The sequence below is a fragment of the Urocitellus parryii genome, chromosome 12 (assembly GCF_045843805.1).
Source record: "Urocitellus parryii isolate mUroPar1 chromosome 12, mUroPar1.hap1, whole genome shotgun sequence".
Taxonomy (NCBI): Eukaryota; Metazoa; Chordata; class Mammalia; order Rodentia; family Sciuridae; genus Urocitellus; species Urocitellus parryii.
Genome location: NC_135542.1, coordinates 76,781,484 through 76,797,368, shown reverse-complemented (window position 1 = coordinate 76,797,368; position 15,885 = coordinate 76,781,484). Strand labels below are relative to the sequence as shown.

At 45.7% G+C, this 15,885-nt stretch overlaps 1 protein-coding gene across 3 annotated transcripts in view; it reads right to left on the bottom strand.

Moving 5' to 3' along the window:
* Positions 1 to 11,677, bottom strand: part of Ccdc85a (coiled-coil domain containing 85A) — a 184,616-nt gene extending 172,939 nt beyond the window's left edge. For 2 of the 3 annotated variants that reach the window (XM_026399912.2, XM_026399913.2), the window contains exons 1-2: positions 10,583 to 11,677; positions 2,441 to 3,389 (exon numbers count right to left, since the gene is read on the bottom strand). In XM_026399912.2, the coding sequence (XP_026255697.1) occupies positions 2,441 to 3,389; positions 10,583 to 10,843 (1,210 nt within the window). In that variant the 5' untranslated portion in view covers positions 10,844 to 11,677. Of the gene's footprint in view, positions 1 to 2,440; positions 3,390 to 8,304; positions 8,372 to 10,582 lie in introns of all 3 variants that reach the window. The other variant, XM_026399914.2, reaches the window with a different exon arrangement.
* Positions 11,678 to 15,885: the final 4,208 nt, after the last annotated feature.

Below are 15,885 nucleotides of genomic sequence, written 5' to 3'. Positions count from 1 at the left end.
AGAAAGAATATCTGTACTACCACATTTATTTCATCATGTAGTCACAACAGCAGGGATTTGGACTTGATCTAAGTGACCATCCATGGATGAATGGAAAAAGGAAATGTGGAATATATAAAAGAGAGAATACTAGTCAACCATAAAAAAAGGGAATCCTTCATTTGCAACACCATGATAAAAATGAAGGATATTATATTAATTGAAATAAGTCAGATACAAAAAGACAAACGTCACATGATCTCACTTATCCACAGGCTCCATTCAAGTGGAAGTCACAGAAGTATACGGTAGAATACTGGTTATCAGAGGCTGGGATAGTGGGAAAGGAGAAAATGTGGAGTTGTTCCTTAAAGGGCACAAAATTTCAGACAGGAGGAATAGATTTTTGAGACCTTGATGACCATAATCAACAACAATGTACATCTCAAAATAACTAAGAAAGTGCACTCTAAATGTCTCATCATAAAAATATCATCAAGGTAAAATGTATGTTAATTAGCTTAATTTAATCATTCCACATTGTATACATAGATCAAAACATTTCATTGTACCCAACAAGTATATACAATTATAATTTGTCAGTCAAAAATAATAATATTCAAGAAAAATAAAAAATATACTAAAGTTCTTTAAATAAAGAGTCCTTTTATAAATGGAAGAATTATTTATTAAGTGAACCACCTGGCTAACTATTGTTTTGGTTTTTTGTTTTGTTTTGTTTTATTTTGTTTTGTTTTAGTTTAAGAAACAAAGTTTCCTTAAAATAGTGCACATAGTTACTTCTACAGCTCATTAAAATGTAATCACAAAATGGAAAAGTCATTAACTACCTCCCCACTGACCCATTACAGCCCCTGAAGACAAGTGTCATGGCCAATGACCCATCTCATGATAATAACACAACCAAAATATCTTTTTAAATGAGTTTCATCTCTTGCGGAGACCTGCATAGCCAAGGCCCCTCCAAAGCCATTGGGGAACAGCTGCTGTGGCTCTTGGCAACAGTGAGTGTAGGTTCGGTCAACTTGGTCCAGACACCAGCCAGCCAGGAGGCCTCCAGGAAGCAGGTGAATTGGCTTCTCCCTGCAGCCTCTTAACACAACCCAGAAAGCAGTAGCTTCCTATCCCTCCCCTCCCTCTTTCTAGTTCCATTTGCACTGAAAAGAACACTGGCTGCATTAGAAGCCAAGCTTCCGGAGTCAATTTTCAGCACTATGAGAAAAGGATTAGGCTGAAATGGAATCCAACAGGTAAATCCCCAAGTACAATATTGAAAATTTACTCCTTTGTGTCACTGCTAAAACCGGCAGCCTCTTCCACCACTGCTCAGAGCTAGCTGCACATAAACTCTATAGAGCAGCTCCCAAATAGAGGCAGGGGGGAAAACTCAGATGTTTTGAATGAAAAGTTCCACATTTATAAAAACCAATCACTTTAAGCTTCAACCCAAGGATAGGTAACACAAAAGAAGTGTAAGGTTTGGGGGGAGGTGGTTGTGGATTTGCGAGAGTGTGTGTGTATGTGTGTTGCTTTTTTGGTTTTTGATTTGTTTTCTTTAAGAAATGATTTCTTTCTCTCTTGAGTTCAAAGTGGTTTCAGAACCAAGATGCAGAAAATTAAGCCTCTTCCAAAAGGTTTAAAAGCTCAGGTTTAGTGCCGCCTCAGCAAACGCAGTGGATGTTATGCTTTGGAAATCAAAGGAGTGTCCAAGCACATCTGTACATTTTAAAGAGGTACATTTAAATGACCCGGAAAGATGTCTTATGTAATGTAGAAGAGCATACTATCCAGAATATGTTTAGGAGGGTTTGGTTAGAGGGTTGGTGAGTTTTGAGTGAGTAGGGAAGAGAATTATCTGATACATTTTTAGATACAAATAAAAATCACAGATTCATGCTACCACCCCCAACACAATGGGAAAAATTCTCAAGATAAAGGAACATTTATAAGCACTCAAGCAAAGTAGCATCAAGTCTGCATCAAGGGACACCATATTTATTTTTCAACGTGTCTTTTCAACATAAATATTGATTTCTTCCTGAACATAAGATACTAGCTTGGATTCAGGACCTGCTCAGACTTCATTCAACAAATGAGCCCGAGTAGGAAACGTCATACAATTCAGTAAAGGTCAAGAGGGAAGAATCTATTTTTATCTCCAATATTTAGATTTCACCCAGGCAACTCGGGGTCCCAGGGAATTATTGTTCCTGTCCCTCCTCTAACCCCTCACCCCCCAACCTTCTTCAGGCTTACTTGACTGATAACTGTATTAAACAAAAACAAATTGAGGGAAAGAAACACACATCATAATTCCAGAGCCAATGCCTCTTCCTCCTCCCAATCCACCCCTTTCCAGCCTGGCTGGAAAGCCCTTGGTCATTCAGAACTCTACTGAGTTGCCCCAGTCAACGCAGTTCCCCAGCACGTACTGACCCACCGTTCATGCCACTGTAGACATTCCGGTGATGGAGTGACGCGTCCTCCTGCGCCTGCCGTCTGAGGGTGCCCTCCCTGCTGCCTCCACCACTGCCTCCGCCTCCGTGTTTGTGATCAGGGCTCCCCCCAAAATGCTGTTTGAGATGCTCGGGGCTGGTGCCCCTGGCTCTGGGTAGGTGCTCCAGACTCCCACCAAGGGCATGTTTCTGAAGATGCTCGGGACTCCCTCCGCTGTGCCTGGCGTGTTCCGGGCTGCCCCCTGGCCTGTGCTTCTGGAAATGTTCTGGACTCCCGCTCAGCACGTGTTTGGGCAGCATTTCAGGACTGCTTCCAGGGTGTGGGTGCCTTTGCTGTTCCGGGCTACCCTTGCACAACGGTTTGTGGTGCTCGGGGCTGGGTCCTTTGAGTGCTTTGGGGTGATCTGGGGTCCCGGAGGCCCTGGGTTTCTGTAGATGTTCAGGGCTGGCGCTTCTGTGCTTGGAGTGCTCCGGGCTGCCCTCACTCCGGGGCTTCTGCAGGTGCTCAGGGCTGCCACCGCTTGCGTGGTGCTTGTGGTGGTCAGGGCTGTCAGTGCTGCCAGTGCTGGAGGTGCTGCTGCCATCGCCCACATCCCGCACATAGGCTGCGGTGGAGGCAGTGAGTTGGCACAGGCTGGCCTGGCTGTCAATGGAGCAGCGGCTGCCAGCGCAGCCCGCGCCCTTCTCCTCGTCCAGGAGCACGCAGAGTTCCTTGAGCTCCATGTTCTCCTTCACCACCTCCTCCTGCTTCACCTCCAGCTCCTTCAGCTTTTGCAGATATAAGGCCACTTCCTTGTGCATCACCCCAGCCGTGTAGCGGCCCAGTCTCTGCCACTCTCGGGACACCCTCTTGCCTTTCTGCCTGTCATCATCCAGGAAACAGCAGAGGTCCCTCAGTTCCTGGTTGTCCTCCTGGAGTTTCTGGTTGATGTCCTGAAAAGAGACAGAGAACCATTTTCTAGGGAGGTACACATAGGAGACCTCATTAGGCCAGACTTCCTGGGAGCCAGAGAATGTGGAAATGCTAAATTCTCCAGGATATTGCCAGAGGAGGTAAGAAGGTGAAAAGAAACTGAAGATTTTTCAGTATCCTTAAAAATTAAAAATAATAGGCATTGGTCATGTTTTCTGCACAATACTTTACTTGCATTATTTCATCTAATATTCACCTAAACACATAATGGATAATAATTATTATGGTTCTGAAGGGGACCCATAGATGGGAAAATGACTTCTCAAAGCTTAACTCATCCAAAGATCATCTAGACAGTATTTAGAGAACAGCCAGTTAATTAACAGGGAACCAGTCAATAGAAAAACAAGGTTCCCCCTGCCCCACCCTCTAGAAAGAAAGATGGCTACTTGCCACCTACTAAACATTTAAAAACTCTGAGGCAGCAGGGCTTTCAACAGAGCAAGCGAAGGACTACTTAATTTTTAGCCCACAATATGGAATGAGCAACCCCAATCCCCCCACTAGGGAAAGGCACAATTGCCCTCTAGTGGCATTTCAGTCCTGCACATCCAACCCATTTGCCATACCCAAACAAATATCTCCCAAGCATCTGACACTTGAGCCTCAAGGACCTCTTGATACACAACACCCCTTCCCAAATTACACGTTTCAGCAAATCCCACCTCCACCTATGCTCTTCTTAAGAACCTGTAGTTATCCCTGGCATCTCCTCCCTCACCTTCTACTTCCAAGCCAAACAAGTTTTGGGACTTGATTTCCAAAATTAAGTACATCTAGTCACTCCTGTGTTTAAAAAAACAAAACAAACAAACAAAAAACCTTTGAGTAGCTTCTCATTGCCTTTAGGATAACAACGTGCAAGATCCTTCAATTCTCACAAGATCCCAAATGCTATGACTTGCTCTACTTCTCCAGCATAGATGGTGATCCATTTGTTCATTCACAAAGATGTAGTAAGCATCTATTATGTGCCAGAAACCAGCCCAAGTGGTATGGATATATGGATATATCAGTAGAGGTAGCAGACACCTTCACATCCCCCAGTTTTCATTCTGGTGGAAAAGAATAGGAAACACACACACACACACACACACACACACAAGCAAAGCACACAATGGCTCATAATGAAAGAATCTGGGGTAAAAACTAAAGCAGATTAAAAATCAAATCACTACTTTTCAAGAGAAGGTGTCCCTACAGGAAAGGGAAACATTTAAAGCAAAGACCTCAGTGAAATGAAAGAGCAAACATGTCAGTGAAGCTGATCCCAGGCAGAGACAAGGCAAGTACAAAAGCCCCTGAAAGGACATGACAGCAAAAGGACATGACATCCCAAGTCACAGGGAAGCCACTATGTAAAGCACAGAGATAAGGAAGGTCTGAGGTGTCAGGGGCTGAATAGTGGTCAGACTTTGGGTTGTTGAAGAGCTGAGAGTAGAGGAATGACATATGATTCATTTTGTGAAGAACCACCATAGTTCAGTGTAAAAAAGCAGCCAGCTGGGGTGGGGAGGGGAGAGCAGGGAGGGAGACAGGACAAAATGGCCACCAGACCAGCAAGGAGACTACTAGGCTGGTCCAGGCGAGAGATGATGATAGCTTGGATAGGTGGCTAGCAGGGCAGAAGGTGAGCATCACACATCACATGGAGCACTCCCAACCTACCAAAGGGAAAGGCCTTCTCCTTTTTTCACTTGCAATGCTTTCTTTCCCCAGCCTTCTACACAGCCATCAGGGTTCATTTTATGTCACCCCCCCCATAGAAGGCATTCTGAAGAAGGGCCACCCCAATATAAAGGAGGTCCACCTCTATGTTCTATATCACCCCTTAGACTTCGCCTCTGTCATACTTATTACAATACTGCCATGTATGCCTGCTAATTCAAGTCTCCACCCTCACTAGAGTCATGAGAATCGGAACCTCATCTATTCCACTCCCCTGTGCATCCAGAATGCAGTACACCCATTGTAGGTACCCCAAACTAAGAAATTTAAAAATGCATTGTGCCATTCCCACTTGCTCTCCATTCACACATATAGTGAAAGAAGCACCAGGGTTTGGAAGAAATGATATACAGGCAGCTGTGGGACTGCTACCTAAGAGTTACCCTGTTTTTCCAAGCCTGAAATCCTCTGGTCTTGCAATTTCATCATCCAATCCAGAACCTGAGGTTCTCAGGGGACTTCCTTCTTTTAAACTGAGGTTTATTCCCATACTTCCCCTGATATTGACGAGTAAATACACTTGAAAACATCTTCCAACCATATCCTTCACTTCCTGACATTAACAAGGCCTAAGATGAAAGGGAATTTTGAGGCTTGAGGAAGAAGCCTATGCAGCTTCGTTTCTAACTCCAGTTGTAACTCTTGGCGGTACCAACAACTCCATTTCCTTGTTTCCAATGCCGGCCTCTTCCTTTTGCTTCCCATGGCCCCTTTATGACTAGGACCTGACCCTTTGCCAACAGTTTCCCAGCTGGCCTTTCTGCCTTAGTTTTCCCTCCCCCGCTCCAAACCAAGCACTCCTTGGCCTGCTGAACCAGACTGATCTTCAACTCCAAAAACATTTCCTGAATGTTTTGCTTCTGCTGCTGACCAACCCCCAACACCTTCCCTTTGCCAAGAAGTGAAAAAACTCCTGGGCCAAGCCTAAAAGGATTTTTCTGCCTTTCCACCTTTAGCTCCTTCTGTCAACTAGTTTTGAACCCTGAGAATACCATGCATTCCAGCTAGAAATATCACCTTCCTGCCTGTATGAACTTATTTCGAAGGATAGATTTCTCTGAGAAGTCTCCCCCTGCATGGAACACCACCCATAAATAAATGAATGAAGTAACATCCCACCTGTTGTTAATGCCTGAAACACACTTTAGCATTCATTGGGCATCAGTTATCTCCTTTCTCATATAGACATAATAGCTTCTAGAAGGCAGAGGAGAAGTCTGATGTCTTTTTTTTTGGGGGGGGGGACATTTGCAACATATTTATTATGGTGCCTTGAATATAGTGGGTGTTTAATATGTGTTTAATACGTGTTCTTGGATTGATAAACCCTTTAAAAGCCCTAGGCTTGGGACCAAAAAAGTCTACGGCAACCCTACTATTGTATACAACTAAAATGAGCTAATAAAAATAAAGAAATAAATACATTTTTTAATGGGGGAAAAAAAGGCTACAGCTGTAGCTACTGAAAAAGGGCTTCTTACAAATTGTTTTCAGTGAGCCCTGCCATGTTGGAGTCCACAATAGTAAGAGGATAAATTATCCCTTGATGCAGATGCTTTAAAGAAAATCAGAGAAAATAATACTAAACAAAATTAATCTTTCTAAGCTTCAAAAAATTATTCACCATTTAGTTTAATCCTGGCATTTGATAGAAAGTTCAAGTCATGTTCTTCTTCATCTGAATGAATCTACGTCTGAAAACACTTCCTTTTGACTATCCCCACAGCTACTCCTGATTTCTCTAGAACGGGGATGCAAACTGGAATTCCAAAGGCTTCTCAGTTAATGTCCTCTCTAATTAATGTCTTCTCCAAAGAACCTAAAACAGGCCTTTCTCAGTATTCCAGGAAGGTGGATGGGAGCAGGTATGGGCCCATTTACTTTCCTTTATCACAGTTCCTTCCATTATTAATTTTCTCTGGAATATTATTTAGTTACTAATTTGGGGATCTTTCCTTCACCCTCTGATACCCAGCTAAGCAACCAGCTTGATAATAACCTTATGAGCTGGTTCTTCAAATCTTCCTCATTAAGATTTGGAATTTCAAGTTATAGTAGATGGGGTAGAGAGAGATGATGGGAGGGGAGGGGAGGGGAGGGGGGATAGGAAGGGGATAGGAAGGGCAGCAGAATACAACAGATACTAGTATGACAGTATGTATAAACGTGATTGTATAACCAATGTGATCCTGCAATCTGTACACGTGGGAAAAATAAAAATTCATACCCCATTTGAATCAAATGTATGATATATGATATGTCAAGATCATTGTAATGTTTTGAGCAACTAATAAAAAAAAAAACTTGGAATTTCTTTTTCCAAACCTAAGTGTTCTTCTGACATCACCATAGTCCAATAGATGTTATCCCAGTGACTAAAGTGGACTTTTAAACCTTGAAGTCCATCTCCTAGAATACCACCCAAATTTTCAATCTTCTGCCTGCAGACTATGAAGAACTATATCTATGATTAAAGAAATGTTCTAATTTGTTCTTTATTCTTACTGCAGGACTAGGGGAAGGGTTTGATGTGTTAGGGAGCAAGTAGAGAAATTAATGAAATTCAGACAACAAATCCACAGAGATCCAGTTGCCCCAGAATCATCCCCCCACCAGGATTCTGGGCCAGAGTAACCTGAAGGTTGATATATGTTCAATAATCCAAAGAAATGTTTCTCAGGAATCCAGCACCCTAATCTCCTTTCTCCATCCCTTTTGAGTTCACACATTCTAATCAAAGAATGTCAACTACCCAAGGAAGAAGAAAGTAGACCTATTTCCAACATTTTAATCTGTGTGACTTTGAGAAAGCTAACTAGGCTCATTGAGCTTCTGCATCTGGGTATCACTTACTCTCCACAAAACAGTATGGAATCAAAATCCCTATTGAGCAGATGAGAAAAAGACTCAGAGAGGTTAACAGTTTGCTCATGCTGACCAAATCATATAGCTGCAGTCCTATGTACTAGCCTTAAAAATATTTAGATATAATGTCAATGTCAGTTCACAGAAAGGGGCACAGCAAAGAGTTGTGACCTTCATTGTCTTACCTTTACATCTCTCAATGCAGAGTATCCCAACCATCAGAGGCCCAAATATAAAATCTCTTTTTCTTATGGTTAAGACAAAATAAATAAATATACCTACCATTAATTCAGTCAATCATGTTTCTTTCTGATTGCTGCAGTGTCTAAGGAAGCTCTGAGGCCAAATGCTGAAGAGAAGGGAGAATATTTATCTCTCAGCAGAGCCTTAACCCCATGGCACCCTCAGGCCACCTCCTGAATTTGCCCAGGGCTGACATCAAAAGAGTATACTCTGCCACAGAAAGTAACCACCTCCATCATTTCTGAACTTGATAGAGATAGGCTAGGGAGTCTTTTAATGCCAGGTCATGAATCTAGGCCACAGGGAAACTTTCTTACCTGGTTGCCACTGCTTTTAACTGGCCTAACAGCTGTTTCTCTAAATGAGGCTCCTGGAGTAAAGAACAGGCAGCCCACCACCCAGACCACCCCCTCTCCACTCACACCTAGACCCTCATACATAGTCAAGTCCACACAACCTAAAAGAATGTTGAAGAATTTCTTAAGCTATTGTGTTTATTTTTCATAGCATTAAATATTCAGGAAATTAATTGATTAACTAATTTAAAACTTTCCCAAGCCACATCATGGTTCAAATCTTGGAAGATTAAATTGGAGGGAGAATTAATACCACTGTCTAGCTTTGCCTAAGAAACCCAGACCTGGAAATTAATGACTATGCATGTATATGTCCTCTCCTGATGACTCTAACCACCATATTTTGCAGTCAAGTCCAGTATTAAGCCTTTCCCTGTGTGATCATAACTTACTGTCACAACACCATAGGAAATGATTCTTATCATTTGCATTTTATTGATGAATAAAATAAAGATCTGACAAATTAATTAGCCAAGCTCACCTTTCTGGCAGATGCAGACTCTAGATTCAAATCCACCTCTGATATTCCTTCTCACTATTTTAGCCTACTTCTATTCCCCAAAGTGCCTGGTTCTTAATAAATACTCCATTAGTAATGAATTAAAATAAAGAAGACAGCAAACCTTGGGATTTCTCTAACCATGGAATCTTCCTTATTACACCCTCTCTAGGGACTATATGACAGTGGGTTTGGGTCTCTGGGAAGGGCCATTTTCACCCACACTGACTTTAGCACACAGGTGAGTCTTGGGCACCCCGCCCCTCCCACCCCTCTTTGCCCCAAAATCCCAGGGCATGAGGCAATTAACCGAACAGAGTCCACTGCCTGAGAAGTGGGGTGGAAGTGGAAAGGGACAAGAACAGCTTGTGCCTGCGGGAATCTGCTCCCTGAGGTCTCTACAGTGATTTCGTTTGTGTCTGGCTTCCTATAAACAAAAGCAGAACAATGAGAGGAAGGAATACCAGGAGGCACCAGGCAAGCCCTGAGGAGAGGAAGTTTGCAGTGCATGCCGGCAGGGCGGTTCCCGGTCACCCTGCCACCAGGTCTGCTACAGCCTAGTGAGCATGCTGCTGGCACACACACAGATTTCCAAGGAGAAAAGTTAGGTTAGTGGGGCTTGGGGATTCCCCCCTCCTTTTGCTAAGGGCAGAAAGATGACGGGCTCAAAAAGAAACCATTACTGCCCGACACTTGGGTACCCTTTCAAAACCTTGAAAAGGACTTCAAGCTCCATATTGAGTCCTTTGCTCCCTCCCTCTCCTTTACACGCTGGATAAAATTTAAATCAAACTAGGGATGAACTGGGGAGGGGAGTAAGGCAACTCCAGGTGACGTTAGCCGAAGTGGAGGTGAGAACACAAAAGCTAGGAGTCTACTTGAAGGCAGAACTTAAGATCCTCTGCACCCGGTAACACACACGCAGTCTCCAAGGGTGGCGCCCGCGTCTCCTCTCTGGACACCCCCACCCCCCACCCCTCACCCCTTCTCCTGGCAGTGGTGCCCTTTCATCGCCCTCTGCTCAGCAGAGAGCTGGTGGCGCCAGGGCAGCCATATCCCTGACCCCCGAAGTCTTAGCTGCCCTGATCTTTCTCCTTTGCTCTCCTTTCCCCCTGGTTGGCCATAACCCGGCTCCCCAAAGCACCGACTTTACAGGGTCCTTTGGAAATTAAAGGTTTTGCGTGCCCATCAGGTCCCCACCCCGCCCCGATTTTCAGCATTCGAGGCGCCTTCTCCACTGGCTTCGAAGGACCCTAGAGAGCTCGACGCTGGCGCGCCCCAAATGGAGAAAACGAGGCAAGCAAAAGCCTCCAAAGTTTGAAAAACTTTCCTAAGGGCTGAGGATGAGGGTGAAGGGTGCTGACTGGGAGAAAGGGGAGAATCGCCTGTTGAAGGAGCGAGGGAAAGTTTGCCTTCCCCCCCTCCCCAGTGCACCCCGCTCCCCGTTTGACCCTGCGCTCACCTTGAGCCCGCGGATTTCTCCGAGATGCAGCTGCAGGCGACGGTTCACCTCACGGATGAGGTTGCTGTGGTCCAGCATCGCGCTCACCTTCTCTGCCTCGGCGCGCCGCAAGCTGCGGATCAGCTCCTCCTTGCTCCACTGCAGCAGCTCTTCGTCTGATACTTTGGACAGATCCTCCACCGCGGCGGCGGGGGACGAACCAGCCGGGGCTGGGGGACAACTTTCTGTCGCCGCCCCTGTGCTTCCAGCAGCCTTCGACATGGTCTGGCGCGGTGGCAGGTGCGAGTAGGTGGAAGAGGCAAAGCGACTCGCGAAGACGCGGGCGAAGCGGGGCCGCCTCCGCCCACACGCCTGTGCGCTCTGGAGAGTCAGCGGCACCGCCCGGGGACCGCTGCGTTGGGGCGGCGGTGGTCGCGCTGGGCGTCCATCCTACCTTGCCATCCCCTTGCGCGCACCCGCGATGCCCCAGGGCTGGGCAGTCAACTGCGGGTTGGTGCTTTGGCCGGTTTCAACTCCGCGCAAGTCCATGGTGAGCGACGTCAGGGAGCCGGCTCCCACGCGGGAAAACCTTGAGTACCGGCGGGGGCATCCAGGGGGCTGCGCCCTCGAATCCCCTGCCCTCTCCTCCTCCCTACACCTCTCTCTCTCTCTCTCTCTCTCTCTCTCTCTCTCTCTCTCACACACACACACACACACACACACACACACACACACACACTCACACGCACTTGCTCCCCCTTTCCCGGCTGCAGCCCCTGGGGTCCTCTTCTTTCCTAGCTGTGCAGGGTGCGCCGGGCTCCGCGGCGCCTCCCGGACTGCTCTAGCACGCCGTCGCCGCTGCCCGAAGGCTCGGCGCGGCTGGCCGGCTGTGCTCCTCCTGCTGCCTGCGCTGCGCCTGCCGCTGCTCCAAGGCTGCTCCGGGAAGCCTTGCAAAGCAGAGCTGAGATGGGGAGGGTGGGGGGCCGGCAGGAGGAGGAGCCTAGAGCCGGGGACCTCCGCAGCCCGCAGCAGCTCTCCCGCGGGCCAGAAGCTACTGCCGCCCGACTGTCACCCAGGTCCCAGAGAAGCGCTCCTCGCTATCCCACCCGGGAAGGCTGGGGGCGCGCCTCCTGGTGCGCTGGGGTGCGGGTGGGGTTGATATAAAAGAGCAGGTGCGGAGCTGTGGTCGCCTGGGCTTTGAGAGGCTCGCGCGCGCCACCCTGTGACCAAAGGCGCTCCCTCCTCAGCCCCCAGCAGGACAGGCTTGTCACCAGGCAGGGAAACGGCTGCCAATCAAAGGAGAGGTGCTTGGTATTTGAAGGGACTGGGGATCAGGAAAAATGGGATAGCAGGACCTGAGGAATAACCGACCCCCATGTGCACTTTGGAGAATAGGAGAAAAAGTAAGGAAAAAAAAAAGGAGGGAGAGGTAAGAAAACCCTAATGCTCTGGAAAGGGGAAAAAGAGGCTTCCAGGTACTGCTCTTTAGGGACCACTCACCCCCAGGCCTTTGTCTTTTCTAAAATCCACTACTTTGTGAAGAGGCTTCAGGGGAAAGTACTGGATCTTTTAAATTTTTACTTGAAAAACATCAAAGCCTTTAGGAGACAATAAAATACCTTTATCCTATGCCTCCTGAAGCCTGGATTTTAAGGTTAGCAGTCACCTGCCCTCAGAGCAAAGCAAGGTCCCCTTAGGCAATCTGAAATGCCAGCCAAGGAGATTTCCGTTTTCTTCTGCCGCAGGGTTAACGAGGACGGCTTTTTAGAAGGAAACTCTGCATCTCTGGGTTCTGTCTTTGGATTACCCAATGGCACAGTGGGGTGAAACCAACTTTGAGCTGAAAATATGATTTTTGCCTAAAGAAGCAGATGCTGTTGGCCCTGAGAATGTCATTTCTGGGATGGAGATAGGGTCAGAAAACTGTAGGGGTCTGTCTTTCTCTCCAACCTCGCCCCACCCCGCTTTCATGCACATGTGGACACACACACACACACACACACACACACACACACACACACACACACAGTTTCAGTTAACCTGGGTGCAGAGGGAACCATCTCTATCTGGTAGGTTGAGGATCTAAATCAGAGTTCTTCCACAGGCTGGTTAACGTCCATCCCTGATAAAGCTGCTACCTGTTAAAGGTGATCAGTTGGGGGCTGAAACCTGAGACCTGGCTTTCTGGAGAACAAGGAAAGGTGATATTTGCTGCCCTCTCACCTTCACATTCCCCTTAGCTTGACTAGACACAGATCTCTTCCTAACTATAGACTCTTGACCTCCTTTTTCTCAGAGCATTTACTTTAGTGGACTTTTAATTATAAATCCTCTCTCTGACCCATTGCAATCTAACTCTTTTCCCCACTTCTTGTTGATTTGGGTTTTACAACCCCCTAACATCCTTCTCAATGATTTCAAGACTAGCATTGGAAGGCACTTATCATGACAGATCCTGTCTCCCAGGGTCTGTGGAGGGCAGGAGCCTAATTGCAACAAGCTCTGGTTGGCAATTGCAGGTGGCCTCCTCACATTGACCAACCTCCCACCCCAATGTTCTCTGGTACTTTTCCACTAGCTCACCTTAGTGCTTAACAACCCCCACCCTTTTGTCTCAGTAGAGTTTATTCAGTCTTTCAGTCCTCTTGAATAAAGTCTTCCTTGCCTGTTTAACCATGTCTGATGCAATCTTTCTTTGACACTTCCCTTTCCCTCATGCCCACAGAAGGTTCTCCTCACATAGTTTCCTACACCAGTTTTGGCACAAGAAGGGAAATTCAAGTCAGAAAAATATGAGTCCTGCCTCTGTTAACTTGTAAGTTTTTGCCCATGAACAAATCATCCAACCTTGCTGGGCTTCAGGCTGCTAATGAGATGAAATCTGTGAAGTTCTTTATGGAGATAACTCTACAGAAATGCAACCCTATTGTTGCTCATGTTATAGCTGGGCAGTCCTCTGTTTGGAAATGGGAACCATCACTTATATTTATTCCTCCATCCTCCATTTGTTCTTCAGGAGTCCTATTCTAAATTGAAACAGCCAGGGCTATTATGGTTTAGATATGGGGTGTTCCCCAAAAGCTCCTGTGAAAGATAAGGCAAGAATGTTCAAAAGTGAAAAAATTAGATTCTGAAAGCTTTGACCTAATCAGTGGATTAACAAGTGTCCATTAACTGGGTAGTAACTGTAGGCAGGTAGGGTATGGCTGGAGGAAGTTGATCACTAGAGTGTCTTTGGGTTTTATATTTTACCCTGGGGAGCAGAACTAGTTCACTCTCTCTCTCTCTGCTTCCTGACTACCATGTCCTGAGCTACTTTCCTCTTTCATGCCTTTCCTCCATGATTCTCTGCCTCATCTTGGGTACAGAGCAATGGAGTTGGCCAACCAAGACACTGTTCTTGTCAGGTCTTTTGATCACACAGACAAAAAGCTGACTAAAACAAGTGCTTTCTCTGCTAACTCCTTCAAATCACTTAACATCTAAGAAGACATTAGAAGGCAAATAGATGGCTTGAAGGAGAATTTGGACTTGTGTTGGGAGGATAAGGAAGAAGAAAACCAAAGAAAAACTTCTCCACAAATTTCCAAACACTTTTGAGGTAGAGTATCTTAGTGAAGTTTTAATGTTTCTAATTTTGTCATTGATTAGGGACTATTATTTAGTGAATACTATTGCTTTAAGTTTCTAAGGCACTATGTGGTATCAGGGTATAGAAACTCAAAGCAGTCACCTAAAGAAGGTCTGGGTTTTCACTCATATGCTGGTATTTTAAAGATTGGCAGTTGAGGGCTAGCATGGGGTCATTCAGAATGTCATCAAAGGTAGAATCCTTCTCTCTGCTCAGCCATCTTTGGCCTGGTTACCTTGAAATGACTGCTAGAGCTCCAGCAAGCCATCTTTAAGGTGGAAGCATGTGAACAAAGGGCACATTACCCTTTTAAAAGTCCTGGTAGTATGACCCATTGAAACGCATTCATATCCATTTATATCCTGACAACCAGAGCTTGCCAAGAATCTATGACTATTTTATTAATTTGGACATATTAATATCACAAGTAAAATCAGAGAAGAAAATAATACTAGGTAGGCAACAACTGTTGCTAATGCCAACCTGGACTCTCCAATTTAAATGGAGGTATCTGAAAAACAGTCGAAAGTCAGCCTAGGTCATTATTCCTAATAGTTTTATCACATATAGTGTTTTAAATCAACCCAACTTCATCCCACCTCACTATTGCCCAGTCCAGGTTTTCATGAGGTTTTATGTGATCTTCTTCACTGGTCCTTTCAACTCCAGCATCACCTTTCTCAGCTCTGCTTTCCATATGACTGCCCAAGTGAACTATCTGAAAAAGTCAAGTCTACCTGCCTCATCCCCAAGATAGACTAAATTATCACTCATGATCCTTCACAACCTCCCTATATTGTACCACCACTCTCCACCTGACTTTGTGGCACCTCCCACTCAAGGAGGAGAGTTGACCTTGCTTCCTCCCATGGTATGGTGCTAGGCCATGTGACGTGCTTTAGCAATGGAATGTGGCTGCCTATGGTTATTAGGATATTAGGTGATGTTGGAGTCATACATAACTTCCTGGCCAGGTTTGGTCTTTAGGATATGAATAGATATGAATGAGATTCACTGGGTCATATTACCAGGACTTCTAAAAGAGGAATGTGCCCTTTTTTCTTGTGTTTCTACCTTCTTCCTGTATCTAATGAAGATGGGTGGCTGGAGCTCCAGCAGTCATTTTATGATGGTATGACTATTCTCTGAAGTCTCAAGAGGCATTTGTCTGTCCACTCACCCACCTGTACTTTCACACTTCAATGAGAGAAGAGCTAATGTTGGGTAGATGCTCTTCCTTTGGTCTGGGACCCAGACTCAGCCACATCTTCTGCTAACCTGAGAACTGCAGCCTGGATCAGAGCCATGCCCACAGACTCACAGGTCTGTGTGCAAGAATACATGATTACTGTTTATTTATTCTTGTTGGGGAGGTTCATTTCGTGGCATTATTAATGTGGTAGTTAGCAGATACAACCCCTGCCTAAGACCTCCTGCTGTCATCTCAGCACCTCTCCTTAGAGTGAAGTCACATTTCTTAGCAGAGCACATGAGATGGGCATGTGCCTTTTCCTGCTTCTCTAGCTCCACCTCCCACCTCATGCCTTGTCTCATCTTTCATATTTTTCCAGTTTTCATATTCTCCACTGATGGGATTCTCTCATGTATGGAAAGCCTTCCCTGCCTTTTTCTTGAACAACTCCCATTGGACCTCTCCACTGTCAGTACCTCATTCAGATTCCTAGCACTGGCC